Source organism: Mustelus asterias, chromosome 5 (genome assembly GCF_964213995.1).
Source record: "Mustelus asterias chromosome 5, sMusAst1.hap1.1, whole genome shotgun sequence".
Classification (NCBI taxonomy): domain Eukaryota; kingdom Metazoa; phylum Chordata; class Chondrichthyes; order Carcharhiniformes; family Triakidae; genus Mustelus; species Mustelus asterias.
This window is the reverse complement of record NC_135805.1, coordinates 69,925,229-69,951,554: the sequence shown is the minus strand read 5'-3', so window position 1 is coordinate 69,951,554 and position 26,326 is coordinate 69,925,229. Positions and strand designations below refer to the sequence as shown.

The 26,326-nt window shown below is 42.2% G+C and overlaps 1 protein-coding gene across 13 annotated transcripts in view; it reads left to right on the top strand.

Annotated features, from left to right (window-relative positions):
- Positions 1-26,326, top strand: part of fam184ab (family with sequence similarity 184 member Ab) — a 189,140-nt gene that overhangs the window by 102,875 nt on the left and 59,939 nt on the right. For 8 of the 13 annotated variants that reach the window (XM_078212731.1, XM_078212724.1, XM_078212722.1 and 5 more), the window contains exons 9-11: positions 10,217-10,367; positions 23,204-23,245; positions 26,016-26,228. In XM_078212731.1, coding sequence (XP_078068857.1) covers positions 10,217-10,367; positions 23,204-23,245; positions 26,016-26,228 — 406 coding nt within the window. The remainder of the gene's footprint in view (positions 1-10,216; positions 10,368-23,203; positions 23,246-26,015; positions 26,229-26,326) is intronic. The other 5 variants (XM_078212733.1, XM_078212732.1, XM_078212727.1 and 2 more) reach the window with 1 other exon arrangement.

The window sequence follows — 26,326 nt, the reverse complement described above, 5'->3', positions numbered from 1 at the left end:
GACAGTCCAACTCGGGAAGGGGCTTAGATCTGGTCCTGGGAAACGAGCCCGGACAGATGACTGATGTCTCAGTGAGGACCATTTTGGGAACAATGATCACAATTGTATAAGTTTCAAGACACTTTCAGGATATTGGATTCAATGATCAGCCATGATCAAAATGAATAGTGGAGCAGGCTCGAAGGGCAAATGGCTTAATCCTGCTCCTAGTTTCTATGTTTCTATGTAGAAAAGGATAGAAGTAGTCCCAGAGTGAAAGAACTATACTGGGGGAGGGCTAACTATGACAAATTTAGGCAGGAGCTAGGAAATGTAGACTGGGGTAGCTGTTTGAGGCTAAATCCATATCCGATATATGGGAGTCTTTTAAATGTCAGTTGTTAACAATTCAGGACAAGTATGTCCCTGTAAAAATGAAGGATAAAGATGGCAAGATTCGGGAACCATGGATGACAAGAGGGATTGTGAGCTTAGTGAAAAAGAAGGAATCATACATAAATTTCTAGAAATTGAAAATGAATAAGGTTCTTGTGGAATATAAAGATAGCAGGGATGAGCTTAAACAGGAACTTGGGAGGGCAAAAAGGAGCCATGAAATGTCCTTGGCAGGCAGGATTAAGCAGAATCCCAAGGCTTTTTATGCATATATAAGGAGAAAGAGGTTAGCTAAGGAAAATGTGGGTCCAGTCAAGGACAGTGGAGGGAATTTGTGTGTGGAGCCAGATGAGGTGGGTGAGGTCCTTAACGAGTACTTTGCATCAGTATTCACAAAGGAAAAGGGTGTGGTGGATGGTGAGTGTAGAAAGGAGGATGTTGACATTCTAGGATATGTTGAGATAAAAAGGCAGGAGGTATTGGAGGTTTTGAAAAATATTAAGGTGGACACGTCCCCAGGGCCAGATAGGGTCTATCCCAGAATACTGAGAGAGGCGAGGGAAGAAATTGCTGAGGCCTTGGCCAAAATCTTTGTATTCTCTTCAGACATGGGCGAGGTACCAGAGGTTTGGAGAGTAACTAACATTGTTCCTCTGTTTAAGAAGGGCAGAAGAGACAATCTGGGAAATTACAGGCCTGTGAGCCTAACATCAGTGATGGGGAAATTATTGGAGAAAATTCTTAGGGACAGAAAATACTCACATCTGAAAGAATAAGCTTATTAGCAATAGGCAGCATGGTTTTGTGAAGGTGAGGTCGTGTCTCACAAACTTGATTGAGTTCTTTGAGGAAGTGACAGGAAAAATTGAGCAGGGCAGTGGATGTTGTATACATGGACTTAGTAAAGCCATCGATAAGATTCCTCATGGCAAGCTGATACAGAAGGTGAAGTTTTTTGGGATCCGAGGTGAGCTGGTAAGATGGATACAAAACTGGCTTGGGCAAAGAACAGTAAGAAGTCTCACAACACCAGGTTAAAGTCCAACAGGTTTATTTGGCAGCACTAGCTTTTGGAGTCACCTTCATCAGGTGAGTGAGGACTTGTGTTCACAAATAGGGCATATAAAGACACAAACTCAATTTACAAGATAATGGTTGGAATGCGAGTCTTTACAGGTAATCAATTCTTAAAGGTGCAGACAATGTGAGTGGAGAGAGGGCCAAGCACAGGTTAAAGAGATGTGTATTGTCTCTAGCCAGGTCAGTTAGTGAGATTTTGCAAGTCCAGGCAAGTCATGGGGGTTACAGATAGTGTGACATGAACCCAAGATCCCGGTTGAGGCCGTCCTCGTGTGTGGAACTTGGCTATCAGTTTCTGCTCAGCGATTCTGTGTTGTCGTATGTCGTGAAGGCAACCTTGGAGAACGCTTACCCGAAGATCAGAGGCTGAATGCCCGTGGCTGCTGAAGTGTTCCCCGACTGGAAGGGAACACTCCTGCCTGGTGATTGTCGAGCAGTGTTCATTCATTCGTTGTCCTAGCGTCTGCATGGCCTCCCCAATGTACCATGCCTCGGGACATCCTTTCCTGCAGCGTATGAGATAGACAACATTGGCCGAGTCGCAAGAGTATGTATTGTGTACCTGGTGGATAGGGTTCTCACGTGAGATGATGGCATCCGTGTCGATGATCCGGCACGTCTTGCAGAGGCTGCTGTGGCAGGGTTGTGTGGTGTCGTGGTCACTGTTCTCTTGAAGGGAGTTTGCTGCGGACAATGGTCTGTTTGAGGTTGTGCGGTTGTTTGAAGACAAGAAGTGGGGGTGTGGGGATGGCCTTGGCGAGATGTTCGTCTTCATCGATGACATGTTGAAGGTTCCGGAGAAGATGTCGTAGCTTCTCCGCTCCAGGGAAGTACTGGACGACAAAGGGTACTCTGTCCGCCGTGTCCCATGTTTGTCTTCTGAGGAGGTCGGTGCGGTTTTTCGCTGTGGCACGTCAGAACTGTCGATCGATGAGTCGAGTGCCATATCCTGTTCTTATGAGGGCATCTTTCAGCGTCTGTAGGTGTCTGTTGCGATCCTCCTCATCTGAGCAGATCCTGTGTATATGGAGGGCTTGTCTGTAAGAGAATAGCAGTGGAAAGATACTTTTCTAACTGGAGGTCTGTGACAAGCAGTGTTCCACAAAGATCAGTGCTGGGCCTGTTGTTTGTAATATATATAAATGATTTGGAGGAAATCGTAGGTGATCTGATTGATAAATTTGCAGATGATACAAAAATTGGGAGAGTAGCGGATAGTGAGGAGGATTGTCAGAGGATACAGCAGGATATAAATCGGCTGGAGACCTGGGCCGAAAGATGGCGGATGGAATTTAACCCGGACAAATGTGAGGTGATGCAATTTGGAAGGTTTGCTGCAGAAGGAAGGTATACAGTAAATGGTAGAGCCCTTAGAAATATTAGCATACAGAAGGATCTAGGCGTGCAGATCCACAGTTCCCTGAAGGTGGCAACTCGGATGGACAAGGTGGTCACGAAGGCATATAGCATGCTGGCCTTCATTGGTCGCGGCATTGAATATAGGAATTGGAAAATCCTGTTACAGCTATATAAGACTTTGGTTAGGCCACATTTGGAGTATTGTGTACAATTCTGGTTGCTGCATGGGAGAGGGTGCAGAAGAGATTTACCAGAATGTTGCCTGGTATGGAGGATATGGACTATGAAGAAAAGTTGAACAAACTTGGATGTTTTCATTGGCGAGTCGGAGGATGAGGTGGGATCTGAGAGAAGTTTACAAGGTTATGACAGGCTTGGATAGAGTGGATAGTCAGAGTCTTTTTCCTTGGGCCAAAGGGTCAATTACTCGGGGCATAGGTTGAAAGTGAGAGGGGGAAGTTTAAGAGAGATGTAAGAGGCAAATTTTTCACACAGAGGGTGGTGAATGCCTGGAACGTGCTGCTGGAGGTGGTGATGGAAGCAAATTCTATAACAACGTTCAAGAGGCATCTGGGTGGGTAGATGCATAGGCAGTGAATGGGGGGATATGGAGCACATAGAGGCATGAAAATATTAGCTTAGAGAGGCATCTGTGTCGGCACAAACGTGGTTGACTGAAGGACCTGTTCCTGTGCTGTTCTTTGTTCTTTAAAATGCTAGCGGGCCCAGAGACTTTAAAGCAGATTCTATGGATTTCTTGACAACCCACCCAAATATTTGTAGTATTTTGAGCCAACCAGTCTCTCAGAAGCAGAAGCTTTGTCATTCTCACAAGGATTTCCAAACACCACATTTGAAGATCCTGGGTGAGACAAGCCTCCAACCAGTGGTATCTTCAGGTCCCACCAAATCAGCAGAAATTTAAATTTCTCATCTTGGCATTCTCTTCGAACATCGCTCACTCTCGGCTGGCTTCAACAAGGATCCACTTCCAGTGTTTCAATCTTGTCTTCCGAGATTCCTGTCTTGTGGATTGCCCAATCTTCACCTGCCTAGCACAATTTCAGATCTTTGGCCTGTTTAATGGTATCCAAAATTGGTGAAGTCAAGTAAGATTACATTTTCTATTTTATGGCTAAGTATTCGAATCATCAAAGTTTGAAATAATTTGTTTTTTAATCTGCGTGGAATCGAGTTCCCACACATGGTAATTCTTCCAGTGATTTAATAGAACCTAGAGTTATGTCAGTTGCTCAGGTAAGGCAGATCCCAGAGTGGTGGGTTGGGGCAGATGTTTGAAAGCTTTGGTAGAACAAGCAATGGACAGAGGGAAACTAGAACAGGAATGGGTCAAGCTCATGAAGTGTGTGGTATCTCGGGCTTAACATAACACAACTACCGAGGTTTATGTAAACTGATAGGTGAATACAGTAATAAATATATGTTCTCTGCACATATATTACAACCGTATAGTTCAAAACTGACACCAGAACTTGAAAGCAGCCAATCAGGATGAATACAGTAATTCCATGAGTTCAATCATTTGGCAGAATGAAGAAACTTCAATTCTACCACTGAACAAAATAAACATTGGGCTAGATGTTCATCTGTGCTATTTTGTTTGGGTTATAGGATTTGTGATTTATAATCTGCCTGTACCCATTATAGTAGAGTTAGGCAGAACGCAAACTTGGTGCTGTCTTCTTATTTACCTGATTGTCACGTTTGCCTGAGTGGGGTCCGTACTGCTGGTTGTCTGAGTGCTCAGTAGGGGGCTGAATAACATGTGCAGCTCTTCCAAAGGACGTTTGGCTTCTCTCCAAATTTACTGGAACCGGAAAATCCTGGTCTGAGTGTAAAATTTAGACATATAGCAGTGCGAGAGAAGGCACCGGCCTTGCAAGTGGAGCACACTGTGCCTCCAGCTGTTCCTGCATGGCATTCCATTTGATTTAATTTATTATTGTCACATGTGTTAACATACAGTGAAAAATATTGTTTCTTGCGCACTATAAATACAAAGCATACCATTCATAGAGAAGGAAACTTGGAAGTTCTTGGAATGCTGTCGGGATTGTTTCATTGAACAGTATGTTACAGAACCTACGAGAGAGCGAGCTATCTTGGATCTGGTTCTGTGCAATGAGACAGGTAGGATTAAGGATCTTCTTGTGAAGGATCCTCTTGGGATGAGTGATCATAATATGGTGGAATTTCTGATACAGATGGAGGGTGAGAAAGTAGGGTCCCAAACCAGTGTCCTCTGCTTGAACAGAGGGGAGTACGATAGGATGAGGGTGGAATTGGCTCATGTAGACTGGGTGAGCAGACTGGTAGGTAGGACAGCTGAGGAACAGTGGAGGATTTTTAAGGAGATTTTTTTAAGTACTCAGCAAAAATATATTCCGGTGATAAAGAAGGACTGTAAGAAAAAGGATAACCGGATGTGGATAACGAAGGAAATAAAGGAGAGTATTAAAATAAAATCAGATGCGTACAGAGTGGCCAAAAATAGTGGAGAATTAGTGGATTTGGGAAAGCTTTAAAGAAAAACAAAGAACGACTAAGAAAGCGATTAAGAAAGGAAAGATAGATTATGAAACTAAACTAGCTCAAAATATAAAAAATGATAGTAAAAGTTTTTACAAGTATATAAAAAGGAATAGAGTGGCTAGAGTGAATGTTGGACCCTTGGAAGATGAGAGGGGGGTTTTAATAGTGGAAAACGAGGAAATGGCTGAGACTTTTAAGTTCTTTGTGTCGGTCTTCACGGTGGAAGACACAAATAGTTTGCCGAATATTAGAGATCGAGAGTTGGTGGGAGGGGAGGTCCTTAATACAATTACTGTTACTAAGGAGGTGGTGCTTGGTAGACTAATAGGACTGAAGGTAGACAAGTCCCCGGGCCCGGATAGAATGCATCCCAGGGTACTGAAAGAAATGGCTGAGGTAATAGCAGATGCGTTAGTAGTAATTTATCAAAATTCGCTGGACTCTGGGGTAGTGCCGGCTGACTGGAAAACAGCTACTGTTACGCCGCTGTTTAAAAAAGGAAGTAGACAAAAGGCGGGTAACTACAGGCCGGTTAGCTTAACGTCCGTAGTTGGGAAGATGCTAGAGTCCATTACTAAAGAGGAAATAACAGAGCACCTGAATAAGAATGGTTCGATCAAGCAGGCGCAGCATGGATTCATGAAGGGAAAGTCGTGTTTGACGAATCTACTGGACTTTTATGAAGATGTCACTAGTGCGGTTGACAGAGGGGAACCGGTGGATGTGGTGTTTTTAGATTTCCAGAAGGCGTTCGATAAGGTGCCTCACAAAGGTTGCTGCAGAAGATTGGGGTACACGGAGTTAGGGGTAAGGTGTTGGCGGGGATTGGCTATCTAACAGGAAGCAGAGAGTTGGGATAAATGGGTGCTTTTCTGGTTGGCAGTTGGTGACCAGTGGCGTGCCGCAGGGATCGGTGCTGGGGCCTCAATTGTTTACTATTTACAAAGATGATCTGGAGGAGGGGACTGAATCTAGGGTATTCAAGTTTGCTGATGACACGAAGGTGAGTGGGAAAGCGAATTGCGTGGAGGACGCGGAAAGTCTGCAGAGAGATTTGGATAGGCTGAGCGAGTGGGCGAGGATCTGGCAGATGGAATATAACGTTAGCAAATGTGAGGTTATCCACTTTGGAAGAAATAATAGTAAATTGGAATATTATTTAAATGGAGAAAAATTACATCGTGCGACTGTGCAGAGGGACCTGGGGGTCCTTGTGCACGAATCGCAAAAACTCAGTCTGCAGGTGCAGCAGGTGATCAAGAAGGCGAATGGAATGTTGGCCTTTATCGCGAGGGGGATAGAATATAAAAGCAGGGAGGTCTTGCTGCAACTGTACAAGGCACTGGTGAGGCCGCAACTGGAGTACTGTGTGCAGTTTTGGTCCCCTTATTTGCGAAAGGATATATTGGCCTTGGAGGGAGTGCAGAGAAGGTTCACCAGGTTGATACCGGAGATGAGGGGTGTAGCTTATGAGGAGAGATTAAACAGATTGGGTCTGTACTCGTTGGAGTTTAGAAGGATGAGGGGTGATCTTATAGAGACATATAAGATAATGAAGGGGCTGGATAGGGTAGAGGTGGAGAGATTCTTTCCACTTAGAAGGGAAACCAGAACTAGAGGGCACAACCTCAAAATAAGGGGGGGGCCGGTTCAGAACAGAGTTGAGGGGGAACTTCTTCTCTCAGAGGGTAGTGAATCTCTGGAATTCTCTGCCCATTGAAGTGGTGGAGGCTTCCTCGTTGAATATATTTAAATCACGGGTAGATAGTTTTCTGATCGATAAGGGAATTAGGGGATATGGGGAGCAGGCTAAGTGGAACTGATTCGCTTCAGATCAGCCATGATCTTGTTGAATGGCGGGCAGGCTCGAAGGGCCAGATGGCCTACTCCTGCTCCTATTTCTTATGTTCTTATTTCTTATGAAACAGAGTGCAGAATGTAGTGTTACAGTCATAGGGTGTAGAAAAAGGTCAACTTAATGCAAGGTAAGTTCATTCAAAAGTCTGACAGCAGCAGGGAAGAAGCTGTCCTTGAGTCGGTTGGTACGTGACCTCAGACTTTGGTAACTTTTTCCCAATGGAAGAAGGTGGAAGAGAGAATGTCTGGGGTGCGTGGGGTCCTTAATTATGCTGGCCACTTTGCCGAGGTAGCGGAAAGTGTAGAAAGTGTCAATGCATGGGAGGCTGGATTGGGCTACATTCACGACCTTTTGTAGTTCCTTGCGGACTTGGGCAGAGCAGGAGCCGTACCAAACTGTGATACAACCAGAAAGAATGCTTTCCATGGTGCATCTATAAAAGTTGGTGGGAGTCGTAGCTAACATGCCAAATTTCCTTAGTATTCTGAGGAAGTAGAGGCGTTGGTGGGCTTTCTTAACTATAGTGTCAGCATGGGGGGACCAGGACAGGTTGTTGGTGATCTGGACACCTAAAAACTTGAAGCTCTCGACCCTTTCTACTTCGTCCCCATTGATGTAGACTGGGGCATGTTCTCCTTTATGCTTCCTGAAGTCGATGACAATCTCCTTCATTTTGTTGACATTTGAGGGAGAGATTATTGTTGCCGCACCAGTTCACGAGATTCTCTATCTCATTCCTGTCCTCTGTCTCGTCATTGTTTGAGATCCGACCCACTACGGTGGTCTCGTCAGCAAACTTGAAAATCGAATTGGAGGGGAATTTGGCCACACAGTCATAGGTGTATAAGGAATATAGTAGGGGGCTGAGAACACAGCCTTGTGGGGCACCGGTGTTGAGGATGATCGTGGAGGAAATGTTGCCTATCCTTACTGATTGTGGTCTGTGAGTTAGGAAGTTTAGGATCCAGTCGCAGAGGGAGGTGCCGAGGTCCAGGCCACGGAGTTTGGAGATGAGTTTCGTGGGAATAATGGTGTTGAAGGTTGAGCTGTAGTCAATAAATAGGAGTATGACACTGGTGTCCTTGTTATCTAGGTGTTCTAGGGTTGAGTGCAGGGCCAGGGAGATGGCGTCTGCTGTGGACCTGTTGCAGCGAGAGGGAAACTGTAGTGGATCCAGGTAGTCCGGGAGGCTGGAATTGATTCGTGTCATGACTAGTCTTTCGAAGCACTTCATAATGATGGATGTCAGAGCCTCCGGCCAATAGTCATTAAGGCACGCTGCTTGGTTTTTCTTAGGTCCGGGATGATGGTCGTCTTCTTGAAGCAGATAGGGACCTCAGATTGTTGTAAAGAGAGGTTGAAGATTTCTGCGAATACTCCCGCCAGCTGATCCACACAGGATCTGAGTGCTCATCTGGGAACCCCATCTGGGCCAGTCGCTTTTCGTGGGTTGACCTACGAGAAAGCTGCTCTGACATCTGCAATGGTGACCCCAGATACAGGCTCATCCAGAGCTTCCAGGGTGGAGGGCATCCCACATGCACCAGAAGTCTCTGAACCTGTGCTGACATGACACTATTCAACCCATACCAGCTGATTTGATGCCCTATTTGTGACTTGTATCCCTTATCATTCAACAAAGAACATGTGTTCATCTGCAAGGGGGAGCCCAGCACCAGTGTTATTCAAATGGTCAGGCATTCTACATGCAGTTCAGCAAAAACAGAATAACATTTGTTATTTCAGGTAATGTAAGTCGAATGGAGCATTTTTGGAGGTGTTGTGGTTAGTTCCTGGATTTGGCAGAAGGTGTTGCTGCATCCTTATAGACAAGGCAGAGATTTTTGTGACCTGTCAACAGAAAGGCTGCATGGGTGTGGGGGCAGCTGCTACAGTGTCTCTGGGTCTGCAGGAAGATGGACCAGAGAGTGGGAGCTCTGTCAAGTTTGACCTCGACTCCTCCATGCTGCTTGTCAGTGGCATGAAGCTCATCAACGCTCTCACTATGCTGCCCCACAGAGTTCCGAATTAAAGTGCCCCAAGGATCTGTTCTTGGTTCTTGCCTATTTCTGACCTACGTGCTCCCTCTTGGCAACATTATCTGGAAGAACAGCATAAGTCTTCATATGCACAGATGACACCAAGCTCTCAACTCCTCAGTTTATCTAATACTGGATAAGCAGAAATTCCCTCCAATTACATATTGGGAAGACAAGCCATTGCTTTTTGGTCCCCACTTAAAACTTTGTTCGATTAGCTACCGATTCCATCCCCCTTCTAGGCAACAGTCTGGAATTAAACTAGTCCTGATGTCGAATTTGACCCCAAGGTGAGCTTCCAGTTACAATTTTGAACCATCACTATTTCCACCTCCATAATATCATCTCACTTTATCCATGTCTCAACTTATTTGCTGCTTTAACCCTTATTCGTGCCTCTGTTACCTCTAGACTTGACTATTCAAATGTACTCTTAGCTGTTCTCCCACATTCTGCCCTCTGTAAACTTGAGGTCATTCAAAATTCTGCTGCCCTTGTCGAAACCCGCAACAAGTCCCATCACTATCACAATCACTATCTTAGTGATAGTGAGCACTATCACTCTTGGGCTCGCTAGCCTCTAGCTTCTGGTCAAGCAATGTGTTGATCTTCAAATTCTCATCTTTGTTTTCAAATACTTCCATCGCCTCACCCCTCCCTATCTCTAGTTTCCTTCAGTATCTTAAATTGACTTTCTATAAACCTTTGACGAGTCACTGAGTTTCGTAACATGTTATAACTGGTGTACACAATGGAAGAATTTCAGCAAAGGAATGTTAGCATTTTCTTGGGGTAAACCAGAAATCTTTTCTTAACTTTTCCTTTATTGAATCACTAATCTGATGATTTGAGGAAGTTCACTACCTAAATGTTTCTGTTTTTATATGTACAAATAAACCTTACCACCCTGTTTGTATTTTATATTACTGAAGTAAAATATTTATTATCTTAGGGAGGAACATGATAAACTGTGTGACAAGTTAGAAAGACAGCATGAAGAAGAGAAACGAGCTGCGCTTGCTCAACTATCGCATCAGAAGGACCAAGAAAATAGTGCTGAGAAAGAAGGTTGGCAGAAAAAGGTTGAAGATCTTCTAAATCAGGTAATTGGATCTTCTCAGCTTTGACAGAATTTTTATAACACTAATATCTAAATGCAATTTATTCTTTGCTTCCTTCCTTCCTTCAACTAATCCCTGACTTTAATGGTAAAATAGCACAGATAAGTACAACCAAAAGGAAACTGCATTTCTTCAAAACTGTTGGGTGTTTTTTTTTTGGATGGATGTTTCCCCTTATGGGAGGGGCTTAAGACCAGAGGACATAGCAGAAATTTGTTTTCTCAGCTGATTTAAAATCATCTTAAGCTTCCTATGATCAGAATAAAGAAGTGCCAGTTTAAGACTGCGAGGAGTAGGAATTTCTTCTCTGAAGATTGAGATCCTTTGGAACTCCTTGCCACAGAGAGCTGTAGGGCAGAGTCATTGTGTATATTTAAGGCTGAAATAGATAGATTTTTGATCGGTCAGGAAATCAAAGGTTATGAGGAAAGGGCAAGAAAGCGGACATAAGGAATGTTGGATCAACCATGATCCTATTGAATGGTGAAGCAGGCTCGAGAGGCAGTCTTCGTGTGTTGTTGCAGCACATTTTTCAATTGGTAAGCACTCCTACAGCTGTGTGCTGGTGGATAGGGTGTTGAACAAGTGCGTTGCTTTGTCCTGGATGTTGATGAACTTCTTCATCTACAGGAGCACAGAATTATAATGGTGCATTAGGTGGGCATTTGGCCCATCATGTCTGCATCGGCATTATGACTTTGTGACATTCTCCTGCCTTTTCCCCATAACTCTACACACTATTTCTAATGTTCTCTTTGTTCAATTGAATCTGCCTCCACCACACAAGCAGAAAGCCTGGAATCAGGAAGGTCATAAAATACTCTCCATTTTCCTTGATGAGTGCAGCTCCAACAACACTGTGATTCTGTAGATGATGAAAAAAACCACTGAGTTGTTTTGTGTTTTTTATTACATTTTATTTCAGAATTAATATGCAATTCTGGTGTATTATCATTTTTGTTAAATGTAATTCTGTTTTAATTCAAGATTTGATTCACTATCTAATGTAGTATGCATGAAATATTTCAATATATGGAATGTAAAGGTATGAGAAAATTTAAATGCAGTAAAGCCATTTTAGCTCAACTAACCCGCCTAATTATTCAATTGTTGTTACTGCTTAAGTTCATTTCAGTGATCTTTTTGTATAACTTATTCCACAAAAATGTTTCTGACGAATAATGTTACTGCACCTTCATAAAATTTAATCTTATGTTGAAGGGTTAAACCATGGTGTAGACCTATTTTTCTCTTCTGCCAAATCAACTTTCTTTGGGCCATTGTTGAAACTCAAGGCAATAATCCAGGGAATAATTTTGCACTGCTCAACTGAATCTAAATAAAAATATCCTGAAGTCTCAAGCCTGATTTTCAATGCGAGAATTTCAGAATTCTAGCAGATCCATACACACCACAAAATAATAATACTCCTCCAGAAATGGCAATGGTTCCATTTGACTCTTTGCTTTGGCACTCCCCATTTTGCAGTCTCATTCTTATCAGCTTGTACCTGTCTGTTTTCTTTTATAAACCTTATTTTACCTTTGTCAAACAATATCTACAATCTACAAGTATTACATTTGCTTAACCAGCTTAGGAATTGTAATTTTGTGAAAATTACTCCTGCAGTTTCATTGAACTGAATTCACTGTGGAGTCAAATACATATCTATTAAAGGCAGAGTATGCAATGATGATTTCAATTTGAGTTATGTGAAGAGCATCTTCTGAGTGTTTTAATTATATAATAAAATAAAAAGTAATGAAATTTATTTCCTTAGGTGATATTTTTTTTTAAATCATCTTAAACTTCCTATGATCTACAACAGATTAACCATCTTCGGCTGCTTCTTCGGAAGGGCATAACTGCACGGCGTTCAGTAGCATTTGCAACTCCTCAAATACTGAAGCAGACCATCTCTGCATTTAGCATGACCTGGGCAACATTCTGGTTCGGGCTGATAAGTGACATGTGACATTTGTGCCTTACAAATGACAGGCAATGACCAGTCCAACAAGAGAAAATCTAGCCTTCTCCTTTGACTATCAGCGAGCAGCAATACCATGCTGAAGCTCCCATCATCACTCTGGGATGGGGGGAGGTTAACATTTGCCAGAAATTTAACTAGACCAGTTATATAAATACTGTGGCTACAAGACCAGGCTAGGGGCTGGTAATTCTGCAGAAAGTAATTCACCTCATTGCTCCCTAAAGACTGTCCACCATTGAAAAGGCATAAGTCAGGAGTGTGATGGAGTATTCAGTGCTTACCTGTATGAGTACAGCTTCTAACACTTAGGATGCTCAATACTATCAAAGACAATCCACTTGATGAGCACCGTCTTTACCACCATTGTACAGTGACAACAGTGTGTATCATCCACAAGTGCAGTGCAGTAATTTGGACAGCCTCCTTTGACAGCACCTTCCAAACCTGTGACCTCTACTATCTAGAAGAACAAGGGAGAAGATGCATGGGAACACCACCATCACCATGGCAAGTTTTCCTCCAAGCCACCAACTATCCTGACTTGGAGCTGTATTGCCGTTTCTTCATTGTTGCTGGGTCAAAATCCTAGAACTTCCTTCCTGACAGCACTGTGGGTCTTTAGATGGATGGCAGCAGTTCAAGAAGGTGGCAAAATGCCTCCTCCTCAAGGGCAGTTAAGACTGGACAAAAAATGCTGGCATTGCCAGCAATGTCCATATCCAATGATTAAAAGAAAACATTTAAATATGGCAGAAACCAAGCTAAAATGTTTCTTTCAGAATTCTCAAATACTCATTCAGCATTCATATCTTCAAAAATCCTTTGGCTTCATAAAACCCAGTACAAAGTAAGCTTGAATGAATGGCTGCATCTTACACTGACCGTAAGACTGAAGACGTAGGAGCAGAAGTAGGCCATTCGGCCCATTGAGTATTCTACCATTCAATGAGATCGTGGCTGATCTAATATGATAATCCTCAACTCCACTTTCTTGCCTTAGCTCCATAACTTTTGATTCTCTTACTGATTAAAAATCTGTCAATCTCCGCCTTGAACATACTTAATCTCAGCCTCTGCAGTCGTCTGTGGTAAAACAAATTCCACAGATTCACTACCCTTTGAGAGAAGAACTTCCTCCTTATCTGTGTCTTAAATGGCAACCCCATACTCTGAGGTTATGCCCTCCGGTCTTACACTTTCCCACAAGGGGAAATAACCTCTCAGCAACTACCTTATTAAGCCCCCTGAGAATCTCAATATGGTTGCCGCTCCTACTTCTAACTGTAATAAGTACAGGCCCAATCAATTCCACCTCCCCTCATAAGGAAATCCCTCCATATCTAGGATCAACTTTGTGAACCTTCTCAGGACTGCCTCCAATGCCAGTGTAACTTTCCTTAGATATGGGGGCAAAAACTGTTCACAATATTCCAAGTATGGTCTTAGTTTTAGAAAGACTTCCCTATTTTCATACTCCATTCCCATTGAAATATATTGGCCCTCATTCCACTTGCATTCCTTATTGCCTGCTTAACTTACATGCTAACGTTCTGTGATTTATGCACAAGGACCCCCAATTCCCTCTGTGCTGCACCTTTCTACAGTTTTTCTCTATTTAAATAATATTCAGCTTCTCTTCTTCTTACCAAAGTTCATAACGTCACATTTTCCTACGTGATGTTTCATCTACCAAGTTTTTGTCCATTCACTTAGCCTGTCTCGACACTTTGTGTCATCCTCACCACTTTCCTTTTCACCTATTTTTGTGATATCTGCAAACTTTGCAATAGTACATTAATTATTTGGATGAGGGAAATTAATATATATTATAAATAATTGTGGCCCCCAGCACTGATTACTGTAACACTCCACTCGTAGCAGGTTGCCACCCTGAAAATACCCTTCTTTACCTAACTTTCTGTCCTCTATCAGTTAGTTAATCCTCTATCCATGCTAATATACTACTCCCAACACCATGGTCTCTTATTAAATAGCGTTTAATGCGGTATCTTATAAAATCTCATTCTCTAAAGCCTATGTTCACTTTGGCCTCTCTCTTTCTTTTTATATGTTTAAAGAAGCTCTTGCTGTCCATTTTTATATTGCTTGCTAGTCTACCCTCATAGTTTATCTTCTCCCTCTTTATTATTTTTTGATCACCTTTTGTTGGTTTTTAAAACTTTCCCAATTCTCTGACTTACCATAAATCTTTGCCACATTATATGTTTTTTTCTTTCAGTTTAATACTTCCTTAACTTCCTTGGTTAACTGATTTATCCACATCTTTGAATCCTTCTTCCTCACTTGGATATATCTTTGTTGTGAGCCATGAACTATTTTCATAAACATCTGCCATTGCTGATCAACTGTATTTTCTGCTATATTCCTTTCCCAGTCCTCTCCAGCCAACTCCTGCCTTCATTCCTTTATAATTACCCTTATTTAAGTTTAGCACAGTTGTTTCTGACCCAGGTTTCTCACACTCAAAGTGAATGCTAAATTCTGCCATGCAATGGTCACTGTTTCTGAAGGAATGTTTTACTCTGAGAGTGTTTACTAAACTCACCTCATTACACATTACCAGATCCAAAATAGCCTGATCTCTAATTGGATCCACAACTTATTGTTCTAGAAAACTATGCTGAATACACTCTATGAATTCTTTCTCATGGCTACCTCTGCCAATTAGATTTTCCCAATCTGCATGAAGATTAAAGTCACCCATGATTACACTTCTTCCTTTTTTTTACATGCCCTCATTATCTTCTGATTTATTCTCCATCCTACAGTATAGCTACTATTAGGAGCCTATAGACTAAGCCAATGTCTTCTTCTCCTTGTTATTTCTTACCTCCACCTATAGGAATTCTACATCTTCTGATCCAAGATCATTTCTTGCAGTTGTACTTATTCCATCTCATACTAACAAAGCTACCCCACCACCTTTTCCTTCCTGCCTGTCCTTGCAAAAAGTCGCATATGCCTGAATATTTGGTTTCCAGATTTGATCTTCATGTAACCACTCTGTAATGGCTGTAAGATCATGCCCGTTCACCTCAGTTTGTGCTGTTGATTTATTTTGTGCGGAGTACTACATGCATTTAAGTAAAGTATCATTAATTTTGCCTTGTTGCCATTTTTTTCCCTCTTTGACCCTATTTGCTGCTGCTTTTTTATGTCTATGTACTCTGTCCCTGCCTGTCACACTCTGGGTATCGTTTGATCCACACATTCATCTCCCTAGTTTTAAACCCCCTTTGCACTGCAAGTTCCTATCCAGCCTGGAGTAGATTTCCCAAACACTGGCACTGGGCACAACTGTCTGGATGCTTGCTCCTTGCTGCAGACAGTGTCAGTCCCCCTCACTATACTGTCTCCTACTACCATTACCTTTTTATGTGCTCTCCCTTCCCTTGAATGCCGCCTGTACCACAGTGCCACGGTCAGTCAGCTCATTCACCCTGCAGCTCCCACTCTCATCCAAACAAGCTGAGAAAAACCTCAAACCTGTTGGACCATTGCAGATGTTGACACGCTTGCACTCCTGTCTCCTTACGTGCCTCAGCTGCAGTCTTATCCTCCTGTCCCTGACCGTTTTCCAAACTGGAAGATTCTATCCTAAGAGATGTGACCACATCCTGAAACAAAGCATCCAGGTAACTCCCAACTCTCCCACATTCTGAAAGATGTCCTGGTTTGGTGCATTGACCCGAACAGGCGTCGGACTGTGACGACTAGGGGAATTTCACAGTAGCTTCATTGCAGTGTTAATGTAAGCCTTACTTGTGACTAATAAATAAACTTTTTAAACTCTCTGATGTGCCGTAGTGTCTGCAGCTCAGCCTCCAGTTTCTTTTCTCATTAGGGCTAGTGGGATTAAGAGAGTTGCTAAGAATTGCTATAAAGAGCATAAGTTTAGGAATATTTGCAGCAAGTTTTGAAGATATTGGTTTTAGCAGTTCTGACTTATTTGATAGAGTTACCCAGCCAAATTTTCTCTTCAGGTGATGTTCATTATGAATGCAAAATAAAAATAGTTGTTTCTGTCTGATATACAGCATATGGGACCTTGGGCTTCATAAAGACAGATATTGACGGCAAAGTTATGTTGAACCTTTGCGTGCTCTCGTTCGGCCACAATTACATATTGTGTTTAGTCCCAGTCACCACTCCTGAGTGGTTGGGTTTAACCCAATCTGCCATGGCTGGAAACATGGCAGCCAGGCCTGTCAACTGTGGGAGAGACCCAATGTTAGTCGCTCGGTGGTGGTAAAACCACCCATGTTTTTGTCAATTAGGCCGATTAACAACAGAATTGGCATCCATTATTGCTAAGTCCACTACTACCAATGGGTGGCTCAGAGATTATATTGAGGCAGCATGGCTTTGTCACATCTTTGGAATGCTGGCCAGCATTTGTCACTGGTCTGCTGGCTGGTTGAGTTTCCCTTGTAGTTAACCACCCGGTGCCTGTTCCAGGAACCTGGCATTGGGTGGGGGAGTGGTTGTTGAAAGCCAACCCTACCATTTCCCCTGACCTTCCTGCCCCCAAACTCCATTTTTCCCTTCCTGCCTTTGCTCCTCTTCAGTCTGGGATCCACCCCTCCCTCTGGCAGTGGTGGTATGAGGAGAGAGGATTGCACACCTTGGTGGGTGGTGTTGTATATTGGAGAACATGCCAGGGAGCATGGAGGATTTAAAACAACAAAACTTTATTTATAGGTGTGTGTTCTCTTAAGTGGCAGCTTTTTCTCCGCCAGTTTCCTGTGCTAGGGACTTATGATGTCACTTCTGGTGAATACATGAATATACTAACAGAGCTTCAGTAAGCTAATAAGAATTAATACAAATACGTAACATTTTCTCCCCCCCTCCCGTTTCAATTGAATGTCCCCAACAAGTTCAAAACAAGTTCAGTAATAAATAAGTCAATAACTATTAATAAATCAAACGGCCTGGAAGTTACTGCTGTCAGAATAGTTGACGGTGAATCTCTGGCAACTTCTGCTCCACACTGGTGGTAATCTCTGGCATTTTTGTTTTTGCACAAATGTCATTGGTGGTTAATTTGACCAGCGTTGATGGAGGCACTAGGGTTATCTTAATGACTGATCTGTAGATTAGGTGTTGCTTTCCCCAACAGTGTCTGATGGTGTCAGGACTGTAGGAAGGTTCAGCTCAGGACTTTGTGCAGTTGAACCTGGATTTTCTACAGGTTCCATTTGCCCTTGTTGCTGTTGTACAATTTATTTCATTTTCAGAGTTTTCAACAGATCTAATGCCAATCATAGTTGTCTCTTCATCATTAGTAATGCAGCAAAGGTCTTGGTTGTTGAATGCGTGGTGTTCCTATATACTCGAAGGAATTTGTTAAGTGAATTTGTTTGATCAGTGAATTTTGTTCCCTGGTTGCTCTCAAGGTACGTTTCATGTTTTGGACAAACCATTCTGCTCGTTCACTGATAGGATGATATGGTGCAGATTTAATATGTTGAATACCATTCTCTTGCAAGAAACTTTCAAATTCTTGTGAGACAAATTAGGATCTGTTATTGCTTACTGTTACCTGTTCAGGGAATCCAAACTGACCAAATGCTTCTAGCTTCTCAAAAGTCTTCTCTGTTGAAGTAGATTTCATTGCAGCGATCACTTTGTGTGAGCATTTTCCATTACCAAGAACGGTGTTCTTCAAAAGATGCTGCAAAGATACTTGTTGCTAAACCTCTTCTGAACATTCCCATTAATGTAACGGTGCTAAGGATGGCACATTTCTCACCTTCGCACAGGAAGAACATGTTCTGACTTTCTCTTCAATTTTGCATCCAATCCAGGCCACCAGAAATAACTCCTCGCTATTTTCTTCATGCATACGATTCTGCAATGGCCCTCATTTTACTTCTCTAACACTCACTTTCTCAATGGTGATGGAATGATCACCCTGAGCCCCAATAGAAGACATCCTGATTGTACTAACAGTTCCAATCTCTTGGAGTCATACAGCTTCAGGTTAGGTGTTAGTTCTGAGGTCTTCCGTCGTAACACCAAATCCATCACTTCCAGGAGTATCAGATTGCTCTGAGTTTGCTTCCTCACTTGTCTAGAAGTGAATGGTGTATTGTTTACTTGTTCAAAGCATTAGATATTCCCACTTGAGTAGTCTAAAGAACTACCTGGCAGTGGCAATCTTGAAAGTCCAACGCTTTGCAATGTGGACTTGACTGTCGTTACTTAATGGTATAAGTATGTGCAGACAAAAGTAATGCCCATCTTTGCATCCTACTTCTTGCTAGTGATGGATTTCCCTTGCGTGGCCCAAAAATGGCAGTTGGTCTGTCAACAATGTAAATTCTCTCCTGTACAGGAATTGATGAAATTTCATTACTCCAGAAATGATTCCTAATGGTTCTAGGGGATCGATTCAGCTGGCGTTTTGAGTACACAAACCCAATTGCTGAGCTTCTTTAGCAGGTAGTTCTATGGAAACAGTAATTTCCATGGCTTTATTCAGAGTAAGGTTATTCTTGGTTAGCAGTCATTTCTGTATTGTTTCGCTGAGCAGCCAACAGACAAATCTGTCCTGAATTGTGTCATTCTGCACATCTCTTAATTCTCAATATTCTGCAAGTCTTTTACACAAAGCCATGAATTATACAATTAACTCTCGCTTTTCTTGGTCCCCCCCCCCCGCCATCACACTTAGAAAGTGGACACTCTAATATTTCTGCTATTTTGTTTGCCTGAGCAAAATAGTCAAAGCACTCCGTATAGGAGCTCCATCACTCCACATTTTCATCGAAGAATTTTATCACGCCAAAAGCTCCCACCATTTTTCTCCAAATTGAGATTTCCCGTATGCGTACTTTGCAATGCGTTTCCAGCAGCTACCTTGATTATTCTTTCACACAAGGCAACAAACCCGGACTTCAGCTTCCTATTTAACACACCCAACTCTATAAGTGCTCTGCAGCAGATTATCATTCCTCACATTCACCTAACCCATTAAGTCTGGAGTACATGTGAAGACCTTCTTTTCTAACTTTTCCATTCCTGACTTTTCTTTTGATAAATTTCTTTGTCCCTGGTGGCTAGCAACGGCATTGGTTGTCCTCATCGCCAGTTTTTATGTTGTATATTGGAGAATGACGCTTGGGCACACAAGGGTTTAAAACAAGGAGCTTTATTTACAGGTGTGTGTTCTTTTATATGGTTGCTTCTTCTCTGCCTGTTTCCTGTGCTAGGAATTTATGATGTTACTTTCGGTAAATACATCAATATATTGACACAACAAAGCTTCAATAAGCTAATAATTAATACAAATACGTAACAGGTGAGACTTGGGCATGGGGTGCTCAGTTAGAGGGGAAGCTCAATGGTTGCCACTTAAGTAGCTGAAAGGCACTTGATTCGGTCTAGCCAACCCAAGTATCTGACAGGGGTTCTTTGTTGGTTCTCTGAGTGGTGGGCGAGAACCTGATCAGTCCAAAGAATGCCAGGATCCTTGAGAATGTGCCGGGTAGATTTACCAGAACTGTTCTAGGGTGATGGATTTTAGCTACAAGGTTAGGTTGGAGAAGTTCCTAAGTTCATAAGATATAGGAGCAGAATTAGGCCATTCGGCCCATCAAGTCCGCTCCACCATTCAATCATGGCTGATATGCACCTCACCTCCATTTTCCTGCCTTCTCCCCATAAGTCTTCAACCCATTAAAAATCTATCTAAGTCCTCCTTAAATTTACTCACCTGTCCCAGCGTAAACCGCACTTTGGGGTAGCGAATTCCACAGATTCGCAACCCTTTAGGACAAGTAGTTTCTCCTCAACTCTTTTAAATTTGCTACCTCTTATCCTAAGACTATGACCTCGCGTGCCAGAATGCCCCACAAGAGGAAGCATCTGCTCCATGTCTACATTATCCATACCTTTTATTATCTGGTATACCTCAATTTAATCTCCCTTCATTCTTCTGAATTCCAGAGAGTCTAGGCTTAAACTGTTCAATTTCTCTTCATTCGACAAATCCCTCGGGGGTGATTCTCCCAAACAAATTCAAAGTGCTAAATTGGCTGGAAAAATGGTGTAATTCATGATTGTTTTTTCAGTGAGAGGTCAGACTCAAATTTCCCACACTCTGTGCACTGAACAATCGTGAATATCTTTAAAAGCTCGGGGGGGCAGGGCCGATTAAGGCCAAAGTCTGACAGCTCCGGGCCTCTGCACATGTGCAGTGGCCCCCAGTGTCAGACTCCCAATTGCTGGCCAGCCCAGGACCCCCGCAGTGCTGCCCCTCCAACACCCGATCGCGGCCCCACGAGCATTCCTGGCCAGTCCCGACCTCACCCCCTCCCCCTTGGTCCCGGAGTGCCCCAATATCTAGCACCAACCCCCTCCCCCGGCAGACCACCCCTTCCCCCAGCCCACGCCAATCGCTGGCTTCCCTCCAGCCCCGATTGATGCCGTGCAAAGTGGCAGTGGGACGCACCCACAGATCATCCTTAAGCCCGGCCCACAATAGGCCCCGCCCCTTGGCACTGCCCAATGTCTGGTGGGCAGTGTCAAGGTGCCCCCGGGCATGGGCACTTTGCCCCTTCAGCAGTGCCAGGGGGCACAGGCTGGCACCACCAGGGTGCCCATGCCCAGGAGCACCATCCTCTGCCGCCTTACCCCCTGGGGGGCCCAAATTGCCACCCCTTCACTCCAGCAGAGTCTCCTGCTAGTTCCCTGAAAGTGGGGAGCTATTCTAAACTCCGCCGGAGTGAAATACTCCTGGCGGGGTGGGAGATGCTATCGGCCCGGAGAATTGAGTCCCTGGCCTGATAATGACATTTAAATTGCATTACAAATAGATTAAAATCACCTACCTGGTCTTCCCGCCGGTTTCCAGTGTGGTCTCGACCGCAACTACTCTCTGGCGGTGGGAGACGCGCGTGCGTTAGGAACGCATGCGCGAATCCCGTGAAATGGCCAACACGCGCATCTCCCAACCTGACGCGCCAAAAAATTCACACGTCACAATGGGAGAATCGGGCCCCTCTGCAATCAATCTGGTGAACCTCCTCTGAACTGCCTGCAATGCCACCATATCTTTGCTCAAACAATGGGACCAAAACTGTGCACAATAGTCCAGGTGCAGCCTCACCAATGTCTTGTATAGTTGCAATAGTTAAAAGCTGGTGTTGGTCTTGGAACAAAGGTAATTAAGGGGAGATTTAATGGAGGTGTGCAAGATTATGAAAGGTTTAGTTAAGCCAGACAAAACACTGTTCCGATTTGCTGATAGTGCAATGCCTAGGAGACAGATATAAGGTTGTAAGAAAAAGATGCAGGGATGTTGTGAAGAAGAACGTTTTTTCTGTAGCAGATGGTAACAGCAGAGGAGAGAGATATTTGAATACTGACAGATTACGTGATGATCAATTGGTTTGTAATTCTTTTTGAAAGTTTTTGTTTAAATCTTTCTTGTTGCTCATGAATAATGAAACTTGTCCATACAATTCTGTTTCTGGAAAATTTAAAAGGCTTGTTGGCTGTACTGATGTAATGTAGGTTTAAATGCCTGAGGCTGCCACTTTAGCCAACTCCAGCAACTACACAGTCTCATTCCATTATGTCAAAGGCAACAGCTGATGAGGGGTAGTTCAGAACCAGGCTTCAAAGAAAAGCAGAAAAATTCCTCAAACAACATAATTTAATCTTTTGTGGAAAATGTTTTAAATTCAGACTTCTGTAATGAGGTTTGTATGAAAGGTATGAAGTAAAGTGGATCTGAGCAGTTTCATAACTTAGCCATGACTAAAGCTGCCTAGAATTAAATGGGTAGCACCCCCAGAGGCCATATGTTAGTTAGTGTGAAAAATGGCGGCATTACTTGGAAAATGGTACACGTTTGAGACTGCGTTGGGGCGGCACGGTAGCACAGTGGTTAGCACTGCTGCTTCACAGCTCCAGGGTCCCGGGTTCGATTCCCGGCTCGGGTCACTGTCTGTGTGGAGTTTGCACATTCTCCTCGTGTCTGCGTGGGTTTCCTCCGGGTGCTCCGGTTTCCTCCCACAGTCCAAAGATGTGCGGGTTAGGTTGATTGGCCAGGTTAAAAATTGCCCCTTAGAGTCCTGGGATGCGTAGGTTAGAGGGATTAGCGGGTAAAATATGTGGGGTGGGATTGTGGTCGGTGCAGACTCGATGGGCCGAATGGCCTCCTTCTGCACTGTAGGGTTTCTATGATTCATTGATCATATAATTCAGAGGGAACTTTAATCTGCATGTTACCATCTGGGAGCACGTAATGCTACTATGCATGGAAGGAATACAAAATGTTCTTTGCTCCGATCGCTGCACTTCGCCAAAGACTTTCCAAAACAAAATAAAGGTTAAAAGAAGGGAACAGAATTTTTTTGCTGCATTGTTTTTGTTATTGTTGTTAATAGACACATTCTCTGAATATTTTTGCAGTGCATGCTTTAACTGATTTGACAGCATCAAAGGACACAAACAAAATCTAATATAACAGAAGTCTTTTATGCTCTTGTGTTTTTTCATATTCAGAAATAACTTTTTATGTGATTTTTGATTTATACACTGCTTGAATCTTATATAAACAAAATGCTTCGACAACCAGGAGCAGTTGTTGATGCTGTTCTTAGAGAATTCAGCCTGATTATGCAAATATTGAATACCTCATTATCGTAACCATATCTTTTTAACTGTGTGACAATATTATCACACTGTTCATAATAAACAATGGTATTTCTTTCCATTTTTACTCCAAATTTTGTTTCTTATTTTTGCAATTACATTCTGAAAGTTTTTTTTATTCCTGTGATCTTTTTCATAGCGGCACTTTCTAGGTGAAGCTTTACAAAAATCTATCAGTAATGTAAGTGAGATGCAATTTTCATCCTGCCTGATACCCAACGTGTAGGCTTGGCATGCTTGCATTACTCGATCTATTCATTTTAAATTTCTTTGAACTGCTCTATCTTGGAAAAATAGTCAGTTTGTTTTATAATATGTGAAATTTTAAAAAGTCTTAAAATAATGCAGAACTCACCTTGCCTGTAGTGTATATGCATATATATATAATATATGTATATAAAATATATGTGTGTGATTGTTGCATGTTTGCACTTTTTGAATTGCTCTCATTTCTCACAACATGAACTGCATTAACTTACAGAAAAGATTTAACCAAGAGGTAAAAAGATCTAAAATTGTGAAATATGTTCTTAAAGACAATGCCCAGCATATGAAGAAATAACATTATTTTTTAAAAGGTACATATATTTCATTTGAATGGTCAAACAATCCCAGATGTTGCAAAAAAGGAATATTTATTAGTCTTCCCTTATTGTGTTTTATGACCAAAAACGCTCTACATGAACACTTGTTGGGAACAGACAGCTTGTGTACACTGTTTCTGCTTCCCACTTCAAAAGGATTTTATGTTCTGTCCCAGTAAAATGATTAGTGTTGCACATAGTTCATCATTCCCATTTTTATGTGACTTTGCAGAACACGATTATCACATTTCTTAACAAAGAGCTGTCAGTTTTCTTAATAGATAGAATTAGGTGGTAATTAAATAGATGTTGAATGTGGTTGAGGCTGATGATGTATTTTGAGTTAAGAACAGTGATTTATAAATTTCCTCTCCATTAGTAAGAATTGTGGCCCAGTGAGCAGATTTTATTTCGGAACAAGAAAGAAAACTAATGTAATCAGATTGTTCTTTTGCCTGTAAATTCAAAAGCAGTATGAAGTTGAAATTGCATGATGAAAAATGAATACAGAACAAGGAGGTTCACTATTCTCTTATGCATCAAACAATGTGGCTGATGAGCTTTCCTCCATTTTCAGCTTCTGAAGTTAAAATAATTGTATTTTAATATGTTCACCAAAACACACTATGCATGAAATATTGTGCTAGTAGACTTTGTATGTGTGCATGAGAAGTCATTTGATAAAAAGCAAACTACTACTTGTAATTTGAATTTGATGTTTACAGGCTGTTTACAATATATGCATGTTCATTTTTTGACAGTGATCTACAGACATTCAATACAATAGGGTTATAATCGTGATTAACATTTACTAACATACCTTGTTTCTGCTTGGCCAAGACAATGAACTTTACAATGGTTACGTAGAAGGGTGACTTTTAAAATATTGTGCAGTTCTTTTTAGATTTTCTATCCCATGCATGTGGATACACTATGTGAAAAACACCATTATATGCAAGTTTGTTCATTCTTAAGTACGATAAGAAAAAAAATTAAGATTGGTATGAGGGCACATGAGAATTTTTAATGGGTACAGAAATCTAACATGCACATCTACATATTTAATGCTATTTATTGGTGCTCTAACTATGTCACACTTGGTCAACCACATGGAATAATTTCCCAATTTTTCACTTCTTTCACAGAGTATTGCTTGTCAAGAACAAGAAATGTTATTGTGCATTGAGGACAATTGTCTATAGTTAGGAAAATATGGGCTGGATTTTCCTGTCTGAATCAAGATGAAATGGAGGCAGAACAGCAAAAGAAAATGCTGCAACAGTTTGCATGTCAGTCTGCCATCTTCCTTCCCGATTCTGACAATTGTCCTGAGGACAGGAAGTGGGAGAATAAGGGGCAGGCGGGAGAGTGAATCCAACCTCCTCATTAATTGGGCAGCTTAAGATCATTAGAGAGCTCATATCAGCTCGCTTTCTGACTTCCCCTGTTTTTCATGGGGGTGGGTGGCTGTTGAGAGTCCTCTAAAGGTGACTAGCTGCAGCCTGGCAGGAACAGGGGCTGAAATAGTTTTAATGCCAAAATATGAAAGTTTGGATTTTTTAAAGAACTGCAGAGTAATAAATCTTAATAACCAACCTTTCCCTACCTCCTTCCTGCTGTCCATTTATACTGGCCACTTTGAAGGTGAAAATCCCCTCTTTTATTTTTTAAGACCATGCACAGATGGCAGTCAACGCAATGGTTGCCGATTCAGGCCACAATGTGGCCAATCTCCCTGGTGTTCCACCTCCATTATCTTCTCTGTGACCAATGCCCCCCCCCCCCCCCCCCCACTGCACACACACACACACAGCCACTGATTGGTGACAGATCCATCTCTAGAGACCTACCTTGTGAAAATCACAATTCATGGCATGCTGGAGATGGTGGTAGATTCGCTACTGAGAATCAAGCCCATATCACATTTCCTGTTTTCAGTGGGAAAATTCAACCTTCTGACTAGGAAAAGCCAAATGTGAAGTTGGAAAATTAAAAATTAATTAAAAATTGAAAATTAAAACTGCATTCTACTTTCGCACAATTATCTTCTACAGTTCCTAATGTAAAAAATGAAATGCGTGATCAATTCAGCTTCAAGAATGCTCACATTGCTGATCTCCAGTGAATGATTGCATACATGGCTTGCTGTGTAGTGCAATGAACATTATTGTTCTAAAATCCATCAGTCATTTGTCATTGCTTTTGATCTATAAGGAGAATCTTCACTCCGTGGCATGAGGCTAATTGTATGAAATTATTTAACCTACCAAATCAAGCAAAACACAGTTTAGTTACTGTCTTTATATTTGATTTACAATTATTGCTATCTTTAATTTCCGTTTCAATGTTAAATTGTGTCTGCTACAGATCTCCTTATTGAAACAAAGCCTCGAAATGCAATTATCCCAGTCGCAAGATTCTTTGCAAAAACTACAGTGCCAGTTCAACCGTGAGAGACAACGGCTCACGCAGCAAATGGAGGGGATGGAAGACGAGCATAAACGCAGACTGACATCTATGGAGGATGCCCACAAGATTGCTTTTAGAAATATGGAAGAATCCAAGAACCGTGAATGCAAGGTATGTTGATGTTGTAATACTATACCTTCAAATGGTGAATTGACTTTTATTTTTTCACTTTTTTGTTCTGTGGTCAGATAATACATTTAACAGCCCAT